Genomic DNA, 13,629 nt, shown 5'->3' on the forward strand with positions numbered 1-13,629 from the left:
CGCACAACCAATCACAGCGCACCATTCCACACACTGTAGACAGTAATGGCGGCGCTTTGAATACACCTGGCATTCTAGGTTTTATTTTATTGTTGTAATAAATTTACAGCATTAACCTGATGACCCATTGAATATATTTTGGGAGCGATGACTGGTTGAATGTATTTTTAGTCCAGTCCCTGTATATAAGATTAGTATTGACCAAGTTCAGAGGCCATATGTGAAGTTCATTTGTGGATCAACTTACTATGTTGTGTATTTTCAACAGTTTCAATATGAAAAATAACTTTTATATTGATTCAATGGATTTATTGCATTTTGAAGAAAAAAAAAGTGTCATGGATTTATTGCATTTTGGGAAAAAAATAATAAAATTTTATAATAAATCTTTGAAAATCAAAATCTGGATTTGAATTTTTTTATGTTATGATAACCTAAAGATGCTATGTGAAAGTTTGAAACAGAAAATAGTGGTTTTCATCTTGCCACTTTCTTGGTAAAGAAAACACGTTTTTACTCCAATTAATCAAAATGGATTCATAGCGTCTTGGAACCAAACTCTTCAGATATATATATATATATAATTTATTTGGTAGAAGCAAACAGAGCTGGGTAGATTACTTACAAATTGTAGTCCGTTACTTATTCCAAATTACATGACAAAAATTGTAACGTTAACCTTGTTATAACGTAATCCGTTACATTACACATTTTAGGTAATATAATCAAACTACTTTTAGATAATTTTTGATCTAACTTATCACATCGATTTAAATGGGATAATAGTATAGCCTACCATATCAACATAAACATAAAAAAGTAAGAAAATATATTCCATTCGTTGTAATTAACAATATAAAGTGCATTACGTCAAGGTTTCCCGAACTGGGCTTCGTAAGGAGCTGCAGAGGGTTTGTAAGTTTAATAAAAGGCTAATTAAATTATAAATAATGTAAAATTAAAAGAAGTCATTTTAAAATTGTAACATCAAACAAAATAGGCCTACTAAAAAATGTAAATAGGCTATTTTGTGTAGCCTACCTGTATGTCACGCATTAACCAACATAACAGATCTGTGAACATGCAAATATGATTCTTAATTATGAAAATATTTATTTAAAAATTTCAGGGGTACTTATATTAGGCGAAAGAGGTTAAGATAACAAAAAGATTGGCAAATGCCTGCATTACATGTAAATAAGAAATAACATGAATTTGTGCAATTGAATGTGTTTGAAAGACAAAAGCACCCCAAAGGACATAGTAACACATGGTTAAATAACCTACTGAGTGATAAAAATATCGTGTTCATCACAAGTGATGCAATGTTGAAACACTTCTTAAACAGGAAATGATTTTCGGAAATCCAGTGGCAAATGCTGTGCAGACACCTGGCTAGTGACTGGTCTTTGTGTGAATGTCCACAAAACTGGAAGACTTTCTGAGTGTAGCAAGATGAAAAAGAGGAATTAAGAAGAATCAATAAATACAATTTTTTTTGCTATTGTGTGAATAATATGTAATTAAGTAGTCAATAAAAAACTAACTGTAGTCTGATTACGAGTATTTTAAAATGCAATAACCTAATTACAAGTACTTATTTTTTGTAATCTGATTACGTAATCCAAATTACATGTAATCAGTTACTACCCAGCTTTGAAAGCAACAACCTTGAAATCAGCCCAAAAGTTTCTGAATGCAAGACAAGGCAAAGGCAATCTACACATTTTTTTGTGCGAAAACAAGCGATGCAGGCAGGTTTTTTTTAACTGGTTCCGAGGTAACGTTAGAATTCACAAATCTCTATACAAACAAACCGAGGGTAAGATAACATTTAAGTGGGGGTTAACAGTCAAGATAAAATAAAACTTTCCTCTTCGTAAAATCTGCATTAAGCACGCATATTGTTGTTTAAGGGCAATTAAACAAAGACACCGCATCACATAATCCTAATATTTAATATTATTCTCGCTCTCTCTCATACTTTATACAAAATATTTTCATTCATTTTCATGGAGGAAAAAATAAATGCAAGGTGATAAATGCTAGGTGTTCAGACTAGTGGTCGACCGATATATCGTCAAGGTCGATATATCGGTCGATATTTTTCAAATATCGGCATCGGCGATAAGCGTTTATGTTTGGCCGATGTGGACTTTTATTTCGACGGCGCTGAGAGCGGCAGCGCCTGAGCATACAGTGCTCTCCTACTCCCTCTTTTTCGCTGTCGTTCTTCTGTCTAATACCGATAGAAGTCTGTCAAATAATCAGATAGAACTGTTAAACAAAGGAATTAAAATGTATACAAAAAGTATTATAACGATTGCTTTTATATTATTAGAAATAGAAAGGCAAACATTATAATACTTTCTCGTTTGCCGTCAGCAATGCATTTACATCATTTAAACAAATCTTTGAATGGCTAATGAAAATTAAGTTTCACAAACCTAGCAAACTTAGTCGAATCCAGTTGTGAGATCTTGTGAAGTGTGACCTGCATGATCGCTTGTTCTCTGCGTGACTTTCGGTCCGTGCAAATCGAATGCTTTAAACATTAAATTCGTGATTTCAAATTATGCTGCGCTTTATGCATCTTCCCATTGTCATATTCATGTTTTCACTGTGCGCTGTATGTAAAATGTGTTACCTTGGCTTTATTTGAAAAAAAAAAAAAAAAAGATTTCCAGATGCACACAAACTTCCCAGAATACCGAGTGCTCTGCTGGTTAGACTAGTTTACGTCCTTTTAAATTATATTTTTATTTGTTTGTGGAAAATACTATCTTCTAAAGTATGCTTATTTTACAAATGTATTTATTCATCCATTTTCAAATGTCTTAAATATTAAAATAAATACAATTATATCGGCTTTATATCAGCCACCCTACTTTCCAAGATATTGGCATCGGCTGTCAAAAAACACAATTTCGGTCGACCACTAGTTAAGACACGCTTAAAGAATGGAGATGCATAGAACAAAACTTAGGGAGACACATCAAAACAGTCCTGACTTCTCCAAAAGGAATCTTATGAGCCACATTAAATGGGTTAACACTTGTGAAATATAAACTTTATTTGCACTTAAACAGATTCAACGAAGTCAAAAAGGTGAGCCACATCTGAATTGCAGTCCACAGATTACGAGTTCTGAGATTTAGCTGCACAGACTGTGACATTAACAGTATACATTCTTGACATTTGGATTTCTTACAGTGGACTAATCAATCCCAAACATACAGTACATCCCACCTTCTAGCAGGTTACAGGACACTGACAATTACAAAAATAACATGAACTGCTGAAATACTGGAATTCATCACTGATACCATTCTGAAACCCATTAATCATGCATTGCAAATCAGGTCAAGCTGTTCAAGATTTCAGTAAATTGACTTCTCAGGTGCATCTCTAACCAGAATGCCATACACACATTTCTATGTAATTTTAAAGAAGCCATGGACGGGTAGTCAACAAATCTCCATATAAACTCGAGGGTTGAAATCTTCTGCTCAGACTCTCATTTAAGCAACAAGGCTGCCAAATTAAGGCCACACTCCATGGACATGACAACACCACAGGGGTGAGGAGAGGCCAAATTGCAAAGGATGAGGTCATGTTCGGAGTAAAGTCTTTTCAGGGAATGGCATGGATTTGACATAAAAACTGAAGAGTATGAGGACGAACTTAAAACTGCAGGTAACAAAAAAAGTAAAATCATGGTCAAAAAGAAGAAAAAAAGGGGGAGCGCCTAATAATTTAAGCAAAACAAAAGATGGTTTAGCTTTTATTTTACACTCTGTCTCCACTTCCAGAGCTCCTCGATTACCTTGGGGGGAAAAACAAAACAGAAGTACAGGTAAGACATTCATTCATGACGGTTCCTAATATGTTCCTTATGCTAGCGTCTATTAGTTTATTATAATTAATTCAAGCATACAATGACTTGAATACACCTCTTTGATAATTAACATGCTTTTACTTTTTAATTTATTTTAAACATCTGGCGGCCAAAAAACCTGGGTGTCCCAATATCATAATGAATATCATTAAAACATTATTTCTTAGACAAAAAGCAATGAAGCAGTTATCTTAATTTCATAAATATTTGAAAAACTACTGTATGCCTAATCTAAATTTGCAGTGTTTGATAAACAAACAAAAAAACGTGTCTTAGATGTTCTCAGGGGTTAAAGTTCCGTCGCTACGACAGATTTCCTTCAGTTCATAAAGACAGTAACTTGCTTCATTATTGAATGATTCAGCTGTTCGAACAAATCAATTAAATGAATGATTCAGTGATAAAATCAATGACTTGCCGCCACCTGCTGGCGGATGTAGTTTCATTTTTTTGCTTATAATTTCAGTTATTTGAATCATATTTCTGTATTCAAAATTTTATATTTAAAACATAAATCTCCACATGAATTTAACTGCACTCATGCTACCTGAGCCTCATTAAACGTCTAAAAATGTACCTACAAGCCACTTTTGTGTTCTTCTGTGCCACCAATTAATTTATTAATACTACTTTCATATGATTGGTAACTTAATCTTATTTTACATATTGTTTTAAATAGAAATTTTAAAAAAAGATTATAAACATACATTTTTGCATTTGACAGATGAAAATAATGCCATTACAAAAGGTAAAAAGAAAATACTCCTGTAAGTCACTTTAAGGAGTCAAATGTCACCTCGCATTAGGAAGGCTAATTTTTTTATCAGAATTTTTGATTATTGATCAGAAGGTACTCCTAAATGTTTTAATTATGAGGACAAGTGCTCCTAATTACAAGAAAAAAAAAAGGCTCTTAAACTGGGTGTGCGTTGGAATGGGTGTATGGCTGAGGAATGGGGTTTGGTCGAAGAAAAATTCTCAGTCAAAATATTTTTTTTTTTTTGCTTTAACCCCTGCAATATAATAAGTAGAATAAGATAAATAAGTTACCAATCATATGAAATTAGTATTAATAAATTAATTTGTACTACAGAGATGGCACAGAGTAACACAAAAGTGGCTTGTAGGTACATTTTCAGACGTTTAATGAGGCTCCGATGTAGCATGAGTGCAATTAAATTCATAAATTCATGTGGAGATTAATGTTTTAAACAAAATTTTGAATACAGAAACATGATTTAAATAACTGAAATTATAAGCTAAAAATGTAAATCCACCAGAAGGTGGCGGCAAGTCACTGATTTTTATCACGGATTCATTCATTTAATTGATTCGTACGAACGGCTGAATCATTCAGTAATGAAGCAAGTGACCGTCTTTATGAACTGACGGAAATCCGAACTTTAATCCCTGTGTTCTTTTTTTTCTCACTGACAAATATCAATATCAAAACACAACATGACAAGAAAAATGGATATACCTTTGCGTCTGTGACTTTTAAGCCGTGCTTTACGAAGTTCTCAAACTTTGGCTGTAAGCATGGCAATGCTACACCCTGAAAAAACAAAAAAACAAAACATGAGTGCTATTTTCTGGTATGATTTTTTTTCCCTTTTCAATAATATCATGCACAAATCAAACTTTTCCCATTGTATCCCAAAGCATAGAAGGATGATAGTTCCTTGAGACTTCATATGCAGAGAGGATGCAAAGGAAAACATACCTTTTCTACACTCGCCATAATTTTGGCTTTGATCTCTGGGACAGTGAAAACCCGTGGTGTCTGTGGCGTTTTGGGCGACTGTGTTTTCTTGTCATCCTTTTTGTTCTTTTCAGGAGTCTTGTTCTGTTGTTTAGCAGGCGTATTGGGCTTGGGTCCTTTTCCATTCTGTGCAGGGGTCTGTGGTTTGGATGGTGCCTTCTTTTCCTGACAGAACAATTAGGAAAATAAGCATTTCTGATCACAGTTTTAAACATTCTACAAGATGTAGGGCCTGATTAACTCATTTCACCTTTACAGGAGACTCTTCTTCACTTTCCTCCTCATCATCATCCTCCTCATCATCATCATCTCTGGAAAGTAAAATGATATTACATTTCCTTATTTTTGAAATACTATTTCTAAAATACTAAGTACCTATGACTTTACATAGATGGCAAAGACAACACGTACTCATCCTCATCATCCTCCTCTTCATCCAACTTCATTTTTTTCTACGAGAGAACGTTGGTTTGAAAATGAGCCACAAAATTACACATACATATCAATGAAAGGACCCTAATTAATTCCAGAACTTACTGAAGGCTTCTGAGTCACCGATGCTGGCCTCTTCTTAGCCGTTGTCAATGTCTCCTCTTCTTCCTCCTCCTCCTCCTCCTCTTCTTCATCAAAGGACTGGTCTCCTCCCATGACTGAAAGAAAAGTACCAATAAGAAACTTCCTGAAAATTCCCAAAGCAGTTTTCCATGCTTTTATTTGAGACGATCCCAAATAATCATACACTTCCTCAAGTATTATGAAGTACTCACTGACGAGATGCTGTCCACTAATGTGAACTGGACCGGAACCAGAGCGTAGGCGGAACACAACAGGTGGAGTGATCTCAAACCCACCCAAACACACCTGCGATACAAACACATCTTTAGTTAACAAGAGCAATTCAAGGAGAGCAACTAAAAGTATACCCAAAAGATGTGTGAAATGACATTGCTCTATGGATGGACATTCTTCTTACGCTGGGGAGAGTGGAAGGCCTGAGTGTGGCCAGAACTGCTTTGACCGTCTGACCCTCTGAATCTTGCCCTTCGATCTCCACAATGTTCAGTTCGTCTTTTGTTGTGGGATCAACACAGGCCTGCAACAATGAACAAATAAGCAAATGCCTTCTATATGAAATTTAAATGTTAGTAAAAATTGGAAGACCATTTAAAAAAAGGCCACGTACCATTCTGACTGATAACTGATGATCATAATCATCATCATCCTCTGGATTAAAATTGACTTCCTTGCCTGCCTTGAGCTCACAACCTATAAAAACAAAAAAACAAGTTTATTAAAGTTCTTTAAAAAGCATTAAGGTCCCTCCTGTGATGGAAAGTGTAACTAAATTCTGCAAACCAGTATTCTCGAGCAATTCTCTCTTCAAACCAATTAAGTGATTCATTTACATCGGCACGTGGTCCCTACAGATCTTGGTTTAATAAATGAGTCAGTGAAACGCTCGGTCTGATTCAATCCGATTCGTGAAGGAATCATTCCGTCCGGTTTCGTGATCCAATCCATTGAAATAATCTGGCTCCAAAGAACGAGAGAATCATATTTAAAACCGCGTTGCTGCAACAAAACTAACACAATGCAGTCAATGGTTTCATGTGGAAGCAAGGAACTACACGTGGCAAGGTTTGTGAGAGCAAAAGGCCTGGGTGTGTCTGTTAGGAAAACGAAACTAGGAAAAAAAAAACGTACTTAATTAGCATCCATTTGACTTATCACATATAACGAAGAAAATCAATTTAAGTTGCATGCTATTGTCTCATCTAACACGTGTAGCACAGTGGCGCCATTTTGGAGCGCCATGACCAGTGCACGTGTTTAGAGAGCGCGTGCAGGGGGACACGAGCTGTGGAGGTTTCGTTTCTTTGCTTCAATACATTCAATTCAGAAGTTTATTACGAAGTCAGCTATAAAGGCTAGAGCAAAGATAAACGGGTCTCAGGTTAATTGCTGACTGTAGTGCTAACCGATTAGCTAGTGCGAATTCATGCTCTAACTAACACGTGTTGTTTAATGTCACGCCACATCGAGTAACATCGATATTACAATGTATTTATACCAGTTAACACATCAACATGTGCTGCGAAGCAATTTAAGTCTGACAATATAACGGGGTAGTTGGCTGGCAACTAACTTACACTACGCCATGCTCAGTTTGCGTAACTTACTAGTTTACCACGTTTACGTACTCTACGTGTGAGCTAATAGACTATATGACAAGAACGGATCAAGATAAGTGTTTAACGCATTACATACCGTACAGGAAGGTTTGGGGACCCATCTGTTCGAGATCCATGTCTGAAGGCTATGTGTGTGTCTGTAGACTGAACTGCGCCGTACGCTCGAGTGCGGGATGGACACACTAACCCACATCGAGTATATCACGCCCATTACTGGGACGGCCTTCCTGCTCAGCCAATGAATCCGCTCCACAGACAGTTAGGGGCCGGTGTTACGAGATTTTCGGTTTCAGTGGGCGGAGCAAACATGAATATTCATGAGTTTCTCGGACATGCGCCTTTTGTGCAGTCGTCGCTGACTGACTGATTGCAGACATTCAGCACACTTAAACTAATTGTAATTTACTTTGATTTCAGTTCGTTGTGCTGTAGCTTGCAATGCTTTAAAACGGTGTCTGTTGTTAGTTGTTTTCATTTAAATACAACAGCTGAAATAAACTTGTATTTGTGGACCGTTCAGAGAGGATGCAAAGGAAAACATACCTTTTCTACACTCGCCATAATTTTGGCTTTGATCTCTGGGACAGTGAAAACCCGTGGTGTCTGTGGCGTTTTGGGCGACTGTGTTTTCTTGTCATCCTTTTTGTTCTTTTCAGGAGTCTTGTTCTGTTGTTTAGCAGGCGTATTGGGCTTGGGTCCTTTTCCATTCTGTGCAGGGGTCTGTGGTTTGGATGGTGCCTTCTTTTCCTGACAGAACAATTAGGAAAATAAGCATTTCTGATCACAGTTTTAAACATTCTACAAGATGTAGGGCCTGATTAACTCATTTCACCTTTACAGGAGACTCTTCTTCACTTTCCTCCTCATCATCATCCTCCTCATCATCATCATCTCTGGAAAGTAAAATGATATTACATTTCCTTATTTTTGAAATACTATTTCTAAAATACTAAGTACCTATGACTTTACATAGATGGCAAAGACAACACGTACTCATCCTCATCATCCTCCTCTTCATCCAACTTCATTTTTTTCTACGAGAGAACGTTGGTTTGAAAATGAGCCACAAAATTACACATACATATCAATGAAAGGACCCTAATTAATTCCAGAACTTACTGAAGGCTTCTGAGTCACCGATGCTGGCCTCTTCTTAGCCGTTGTCAATGTCTCCTCTTCTTCCTCCTCCTCCTCCTCCTCTTCTTCATCAAAGGACTGGTCTCCTCCCATGACTGAAAGAAAAGTACCAATAAGAAACTTCCTGAAAATTCCCAAAGCAGTTTTCCATGCTTTTATTTGAGACGATCCCAAATAATCATACACTTCCTCAAGTATTATGAAGTACTCACTGACGAGATGCTGTCCACTAATGTGAACTGGACCGGAACCAGAGCGTAGGCGGAACACAACAGGTGGAGTGATCTCAAACCCACCCAAACACACCTGCGATACAAACACATCTTTAGTTAACAAGAGCAATTCAAGGAGAGCAACTAAAAGTATACCCAAAAGATGTGTGAAATGACATTGCTCTATGGATGGACATTCTTCTTACGCTGGGGAGAGTGGAAGGCCTGAGTGTGGCCAGAACTGCTTTGACCGTCTGACCCTCTGAATCTTGCCCTTCGATCTCCACAATGTTCAGTTCGTCTTTTGTTGTGGGATCAACACAGGCCTGCAACAATGAACAAATAAGCAAATGCCTTCTATATGAAATTTAAATGTTAGTAAAAATTGGAAGACCATTTAAAAAAAGGCCACGTACCATTCTGACTGATAACTGATGATCATAATCATCATCATCCTCTGGATTAAAATTGACTTCCTTGCCTGCCTTGAGCTCACAACCTATAAAAACAAAAAAACAAGTTTATTAAAGTTCTTTAAAAAGCATTAAGGTCCCTCCTGTGATGGAAAGTGTAACTAAATTCTGCAAACCAGTATTCTCGAGCAATTCTCTCTTCAAACCAATTAAGTGATTCATTTACATCGGCACGTGGTCCCTACAGATCTTGGTTTAATAAATGAGTCAGTGAAACGCTCGGTCTGATTCAATCCGATTCGTGAAGGAATCATTCCGTCCGGTTTCGTGATCCAATCCATTGAAATAATCTGGCTCCAAAGAACGAGAGAATCATATTTAAAACCGCGTTGCTGCAACAAAACTAACACAATGCAGTCAATGGTTTCATGTGGAAGCAAGGAACTACACGTGGCAAGGTTTGTGAGAGCAAAAGGCCTGGGTGTGTCTGTTAGGAAAACGAAACTAGGAAAAAAAAAACGTACTTAATTAGCATCCATTTGACTTATCACATATAACGAAGAAAATCAATTTAAGTTGCATGCTATTGTCTCATCTAACACGTGTAGCACAGTGGCGCCATTTTGGAGCGCCATGACCAGTGCACGTGTTTAGAGAGCGCGTGCAGGGGGACACGAGCTGTGGAGGTTTCGTTTCTTTGCTTCAATACATTCAATTCAGAAGTTTATTACGAAGTCAGCTATAAAGGCTAGAGCAAAGATAAACGGGTCTCAGGTTAATTGCTGACTGTAGTGCTAACCGATTAGCTAGTGCGAATTCATGCTCTAACTAACACGTGTTGTTTAATGTCACGCCACATCGAGTAACATCGATATTACAATGTATTTATACCAGTTAACACATCAACATGTGCTGCGAAGCAATTTAAGTCTGACAATATAACGGGGTAGTTGGCTGGCAACTAACTTACACTACGCCATGCTCAGTTTGCGTAACTTACTAGTTTACCACGTTTACGTACTCTACGTGTGAGCTAATAGACTATATGACAAGAACGGATCAAGATAAGTGTTTAACGCATTACATACCGTACAGGAAGGTTTGGGGACCCATCTGTTCGAGATCCATGTCTGAAGGCTATGTGTGTGTCTGTAGACTGAACTGCGCCGTACGCTCGAGTGCGGGATGGACACACTAACCCACATCGAGTATATCACGCCCATTACTGGGACGGCCTTCCTGCTCAGCCAATGAATCCGCTCCACAGACAGTTAGGGGCCGGTGTTACGAGATTTTCGGTTTCAGTGGGCGGAGCAAACATGAATATTCATGAGTTTCTCGGACATGCGCCTTTTGTGCAGTCGTCGCTGACTGACTGATTGCAGACATTCAGCACACTTAAACTAATTGTAATTTACTTTGATTTCAGTTCGTTGTGCTGTAGCTTGCAATGCTTTAAAACGGTGTCTGTTGTTAGTTGTTTTCATTTAAATACAACAGCTGAAATAAACTTGTATTTGTGGACCGTTTTTCATCTATCCTGCTGTGATTGTTCTTAAACTGTTAGGCTTATGAATAGGAATCTAAGACCACACACACAAGCATGAAAGTGTTAATTTTGTTAATCCAAAATGTTGGATTAAACAAAATTGCATGGACACAAGTTTAAAAAGTAGCTTACATTTGGTACACTGTAAATGAGAAAACAAATACTTCACTGCATTTTATGGAATGGAATAAGAAACTAATTTCGTGTTAAAAAATAATTGTATTAACAAATACGTGCTTGTTTTGATATGATATATACAATACTGTTCTAAGGATTTGTATTTGTAAGGTTCTTTGTTCATGTCACCAACTGCATCAGATTAAAACTATTAAAAAACATTAATATTGTGGAATCATTTTACAATTTAAAATAAAGATTTTCCCCCTGTGATGTCAGATCTCAACTTCTCCTCTTCAGCGTCTCATGATCCTTCAGAGATCATTCTAATATGCTGAATTATTGCACAAGAAACATTTCAGATTATTATCACAGTTGAAATTGGTTGTACTGCTTAATGAAGTGTGGAAACCATTATACAGCGACAGGATTCCTTGACAAATGGAAAGTTCAGAAGAACAGCATTTATTTGAAATAGAAATGTTTTTTACATTATAAATGTCTTTACTGTAATTTTTATTAAATTAATGCATCCTTGAAGAACAAAAATATACATTTCTTAAAAAAAAAATCATAGTAATCCTAAACTTTTGAATGGCAATGTCATGTATCAAATGCCAGAATCAAGTTAAGAAAAAGTTTTTTTTTTAGCTTTATTATGTCAAAATGTTATACAGCAGATTCTACAAGGATGTTAACATCACACTCTCTTGTATCCTATGTTGTCTTGTTTTGGTGCATAAATCTTTTTAGTTTGTAACAAGGATTCAAAAATTGATTCATGCTCAAAATTCAGGAAAACTTTACTTTATTAATCGCATCCTCCATGACTAACATTTTCCTGGATTTTGAGTGTGAATCACTATTGAATTCATATTTTTAAAAACAAAATGTTACTGTCTCACATAATATCAAACATTCACACCAACACACATTTGACCAACATCTCATCAAAAGCTAATCAAGGCCACAATCCAATCTTTATTCCCCCTTTTATTTATTTATTTATGTAGTCATTTAGCAGAAGCTTGGCTTTACACATACATACACAACAAAACTAAAACAAGTAGATAGAGAAAGCTAGTGTTAGAGGCCTTTTTTTTTTTTAAAGAAAACAAGCAGATGGAAAACAAATTGAGAGTGCAAGTGTTAGAGGGTCAAATATAGATGGAAGAGATGTGTTTTTAGTCGTTTCTTAAAGATGGCTAAGGACTCAGCTGCTCGAACTGAGTTGGGCAGGTCATTCCACCAGGAGGGAGCAGTTTATGTATATAAAAAAGCCTAATTAAGAGTATATATGTTTACGGAACTTTATGACTTAGCCTATAAATAATGTTGCATGAGTGTTTGTTGTGCATCAAAATAGTCCATGCATTTTTATCAATGATCATCGTGTATCATCCAGGTACAGTGCAACACATGGTCAAAGAACAGATGACACAGAACATTAGTGTAGGTTGCAAAATGTTTATTAGGCCACATATGGAGGTGAATGTTATTTCATTCATTGCCAGAAGATTACCGTTTTAAAACTTAAAAGGTAACAGAAGAGCATAAAAATAAATAGTTGAAATGGTAGTTGGTATCTGTGCTACTATTGGAAACCTGTAGCTGTAATCATCCAGGTGTTCTGGGATTGTTGGTTTCACTGTGCAAATGGAACCATAAACCTTGTGATAATCTTAATTGGTAAATTTACATTTGTTTGTAAGAATGTTTAACTATTTTACATTGGAAACAGGAAAAAAAGAAATTTCAGCAGCATGCTTTTGCAGCACTGTATGATTGTATCATAGTTTACAACCAGACAGTAGACAATTCACAACCAGACAACATGGAGAATGTTGAATGGGGTAAGTTAAGACATGGATCATCACACCAGCATACAAAAAAAAAGGTCCACAGATACGTTTATATACACTGTAAAAAATTACCGTGAATTTAACGGTAAAAGACTGTAAACATGCTACAGTAAAAGCCTGTTAAATGGTTAACGGTAAATTCCACTACTATATACGGTGAAAAACTGTATTGGAAATTACATGTATTAGACATCAATTTTACGGTAGTATACCATTTTTGGAAGTGAAAAATACTGTATAATTTACAATGAATAACCGTAAATTGACATTCCCAGAATTCCCTGCGTTACATTTAAAATTTTATGTTTTTTTGTTGAAATAACTATGTTTCTTCTTAGTTTTTTCTTATCAGTTTTGTATATTAGGGTTGTGTGTTACACGTAATGTTGTTAAATGAATGTTTATTGCATTATTTCAGTTTCATGTGTGTTACCATGATGGTGTTTGGTGTTTGTATGAATGACACTGTGCACCTTCTATATATGTT

The 13,629-nt window shown here is 36.2% G+C and overlaps 2 protein-coding genes across 4 annotated transcripts; both read right to left on the reverse strand.

The window, feature by feature from the left end:
- Positions 1-3,055: 3,055 nt before the first annotated feature.
- Positions 3,056-8,034, reverse strand: LOC107552060 (nucleophosmin-like). 3 transcript variants are annotated; one of them, XM_016233862.1, is made up of 10 exons: positions 7,929-8,034; positions 6,844-6,926; positions 6,634-6,753; positions 6,428-6,521; positions 6,198-6,310; positions 6,072-6,112; positions 5,911-5,971; positions 5,622-5,825; positions 5,379-5,453; positions 3,056-3,826 (listed from the first exon to the last, which is right to left on the reverse strand). In XM_016233862.1, the coding sequence occupies exons 1-10, from the start codon at positions 7,966-7,968 to the stop codon at positions 3,785-3,787; spliced, it is 873 nt and encodes a 290-aa protein (XP_016089348.1). In that variant the 5' UTR covers positions 7,969-8,034; the 3' UTR covers positions 3,056-3,784. The 3 variants fall into 3 exon arrangements, with proteins under 3 accessions (XP_016089348.1, XP_016089349.1, XP_016089346.1); XM_016233863.1 differs by lacking the exon at positions 7,929-8,034 and adding an exon at positions 7,436-7,552; XM_016233860.1 differs by lacking the exon at positions 7,929-8,034 and adding an exon at positions 7,017-7,088.
- Positions 8,035-8,675: 641 nt separating this feature from the next.
- On the reverse strand, positions 8,676-9,906 carry LOC107552000 (nucleophosmin-like). Its single transcript, XM_016233812.1, has 7 exons — positions 9,791-9,906; positions 9,618-9,700; positions 9,408-9,527; positions 9,202-9,295; positions 8,972-9,084; positions 8,846-8,886; positions 8,676-8,745 (listed from the first exon to the last, which is right to left on the reverse strand). The coding sequence occupies exons 1-7, from the start codon at positions 9,834-9,836 to the stop codon at positions 8,676-8,678; spliced, it is 567 nt and encodes a 188-aa protein (XP_016089298.1). The 5' UTR covers positions 9,837-9,906.
- Between the last annotated feature and the right edge of the window lie 3,723 nt (positions 9,907-13,629).

The sequence above is a fragment of the Sinocyclocheilus grahami genome, unplaced genomic scaffold (genome assembly GCF_001515645.1).
Source record: "Sinocyclocheilus grahami isolate Dianchi unplaced genomic scaffold, SAMN03320097.WGS_v1.1 scaffold440.1, whole genome shotgun sequence".
Classification (NCBI taxonomy): Eukaryota; Metazoa; Chordata; class Actinopteri; order Cypriniformes; family Cyprinidae; genus Sinocyclocheilus; species Sinocyclocheilus grahami.

Bases quoted from the DNA above. Each gene is read 5' to 3' on its own strand.
- LOC107552000 (XM_016233812.1), bottom strand. From the start codon at position 9,836: ATGAATCACTTAATTGGTTTGAAGAGAGAATTGCTCGAGAATACTG. The intron at 9,296-9,407 runs GTAAGAAGAATG...TTTGTATCGCAG, and splicing joins GGCCTTCCACTCTCCCCAGC to GTGTGTTTGGGTGGGTTTGA. The intron at 8,887-8,971 runs GTAAGTTCTGGA...GTTCTCTCGTAG, and splicing joins CGGTGACTCAGAAGCCTTCA to AAAAAAATGAAGTTGGATGA.
- LOC107552060 (XM_016233860.1), bottom strand. From the start codon at position 7,062: ATGAATCACTTAATTGGTTTGAAGAGAGAATTGCTCGAGAATACTG. The intron at 5,972-6,071 runs GTACGTGTTGTC...TTTACTTTCCAG, and splicing joins GAGGAGGATGATGAGGATGA to AGATGATGATGATGAGGAGG. The intron at 5,454-5,621 runs GTATGTTTTCCT...TTGTTTTTTCAG, and splicing joins TTATGGCGAGTGTAGAAAAG to GGTGTAGCATTGCCATGCTT.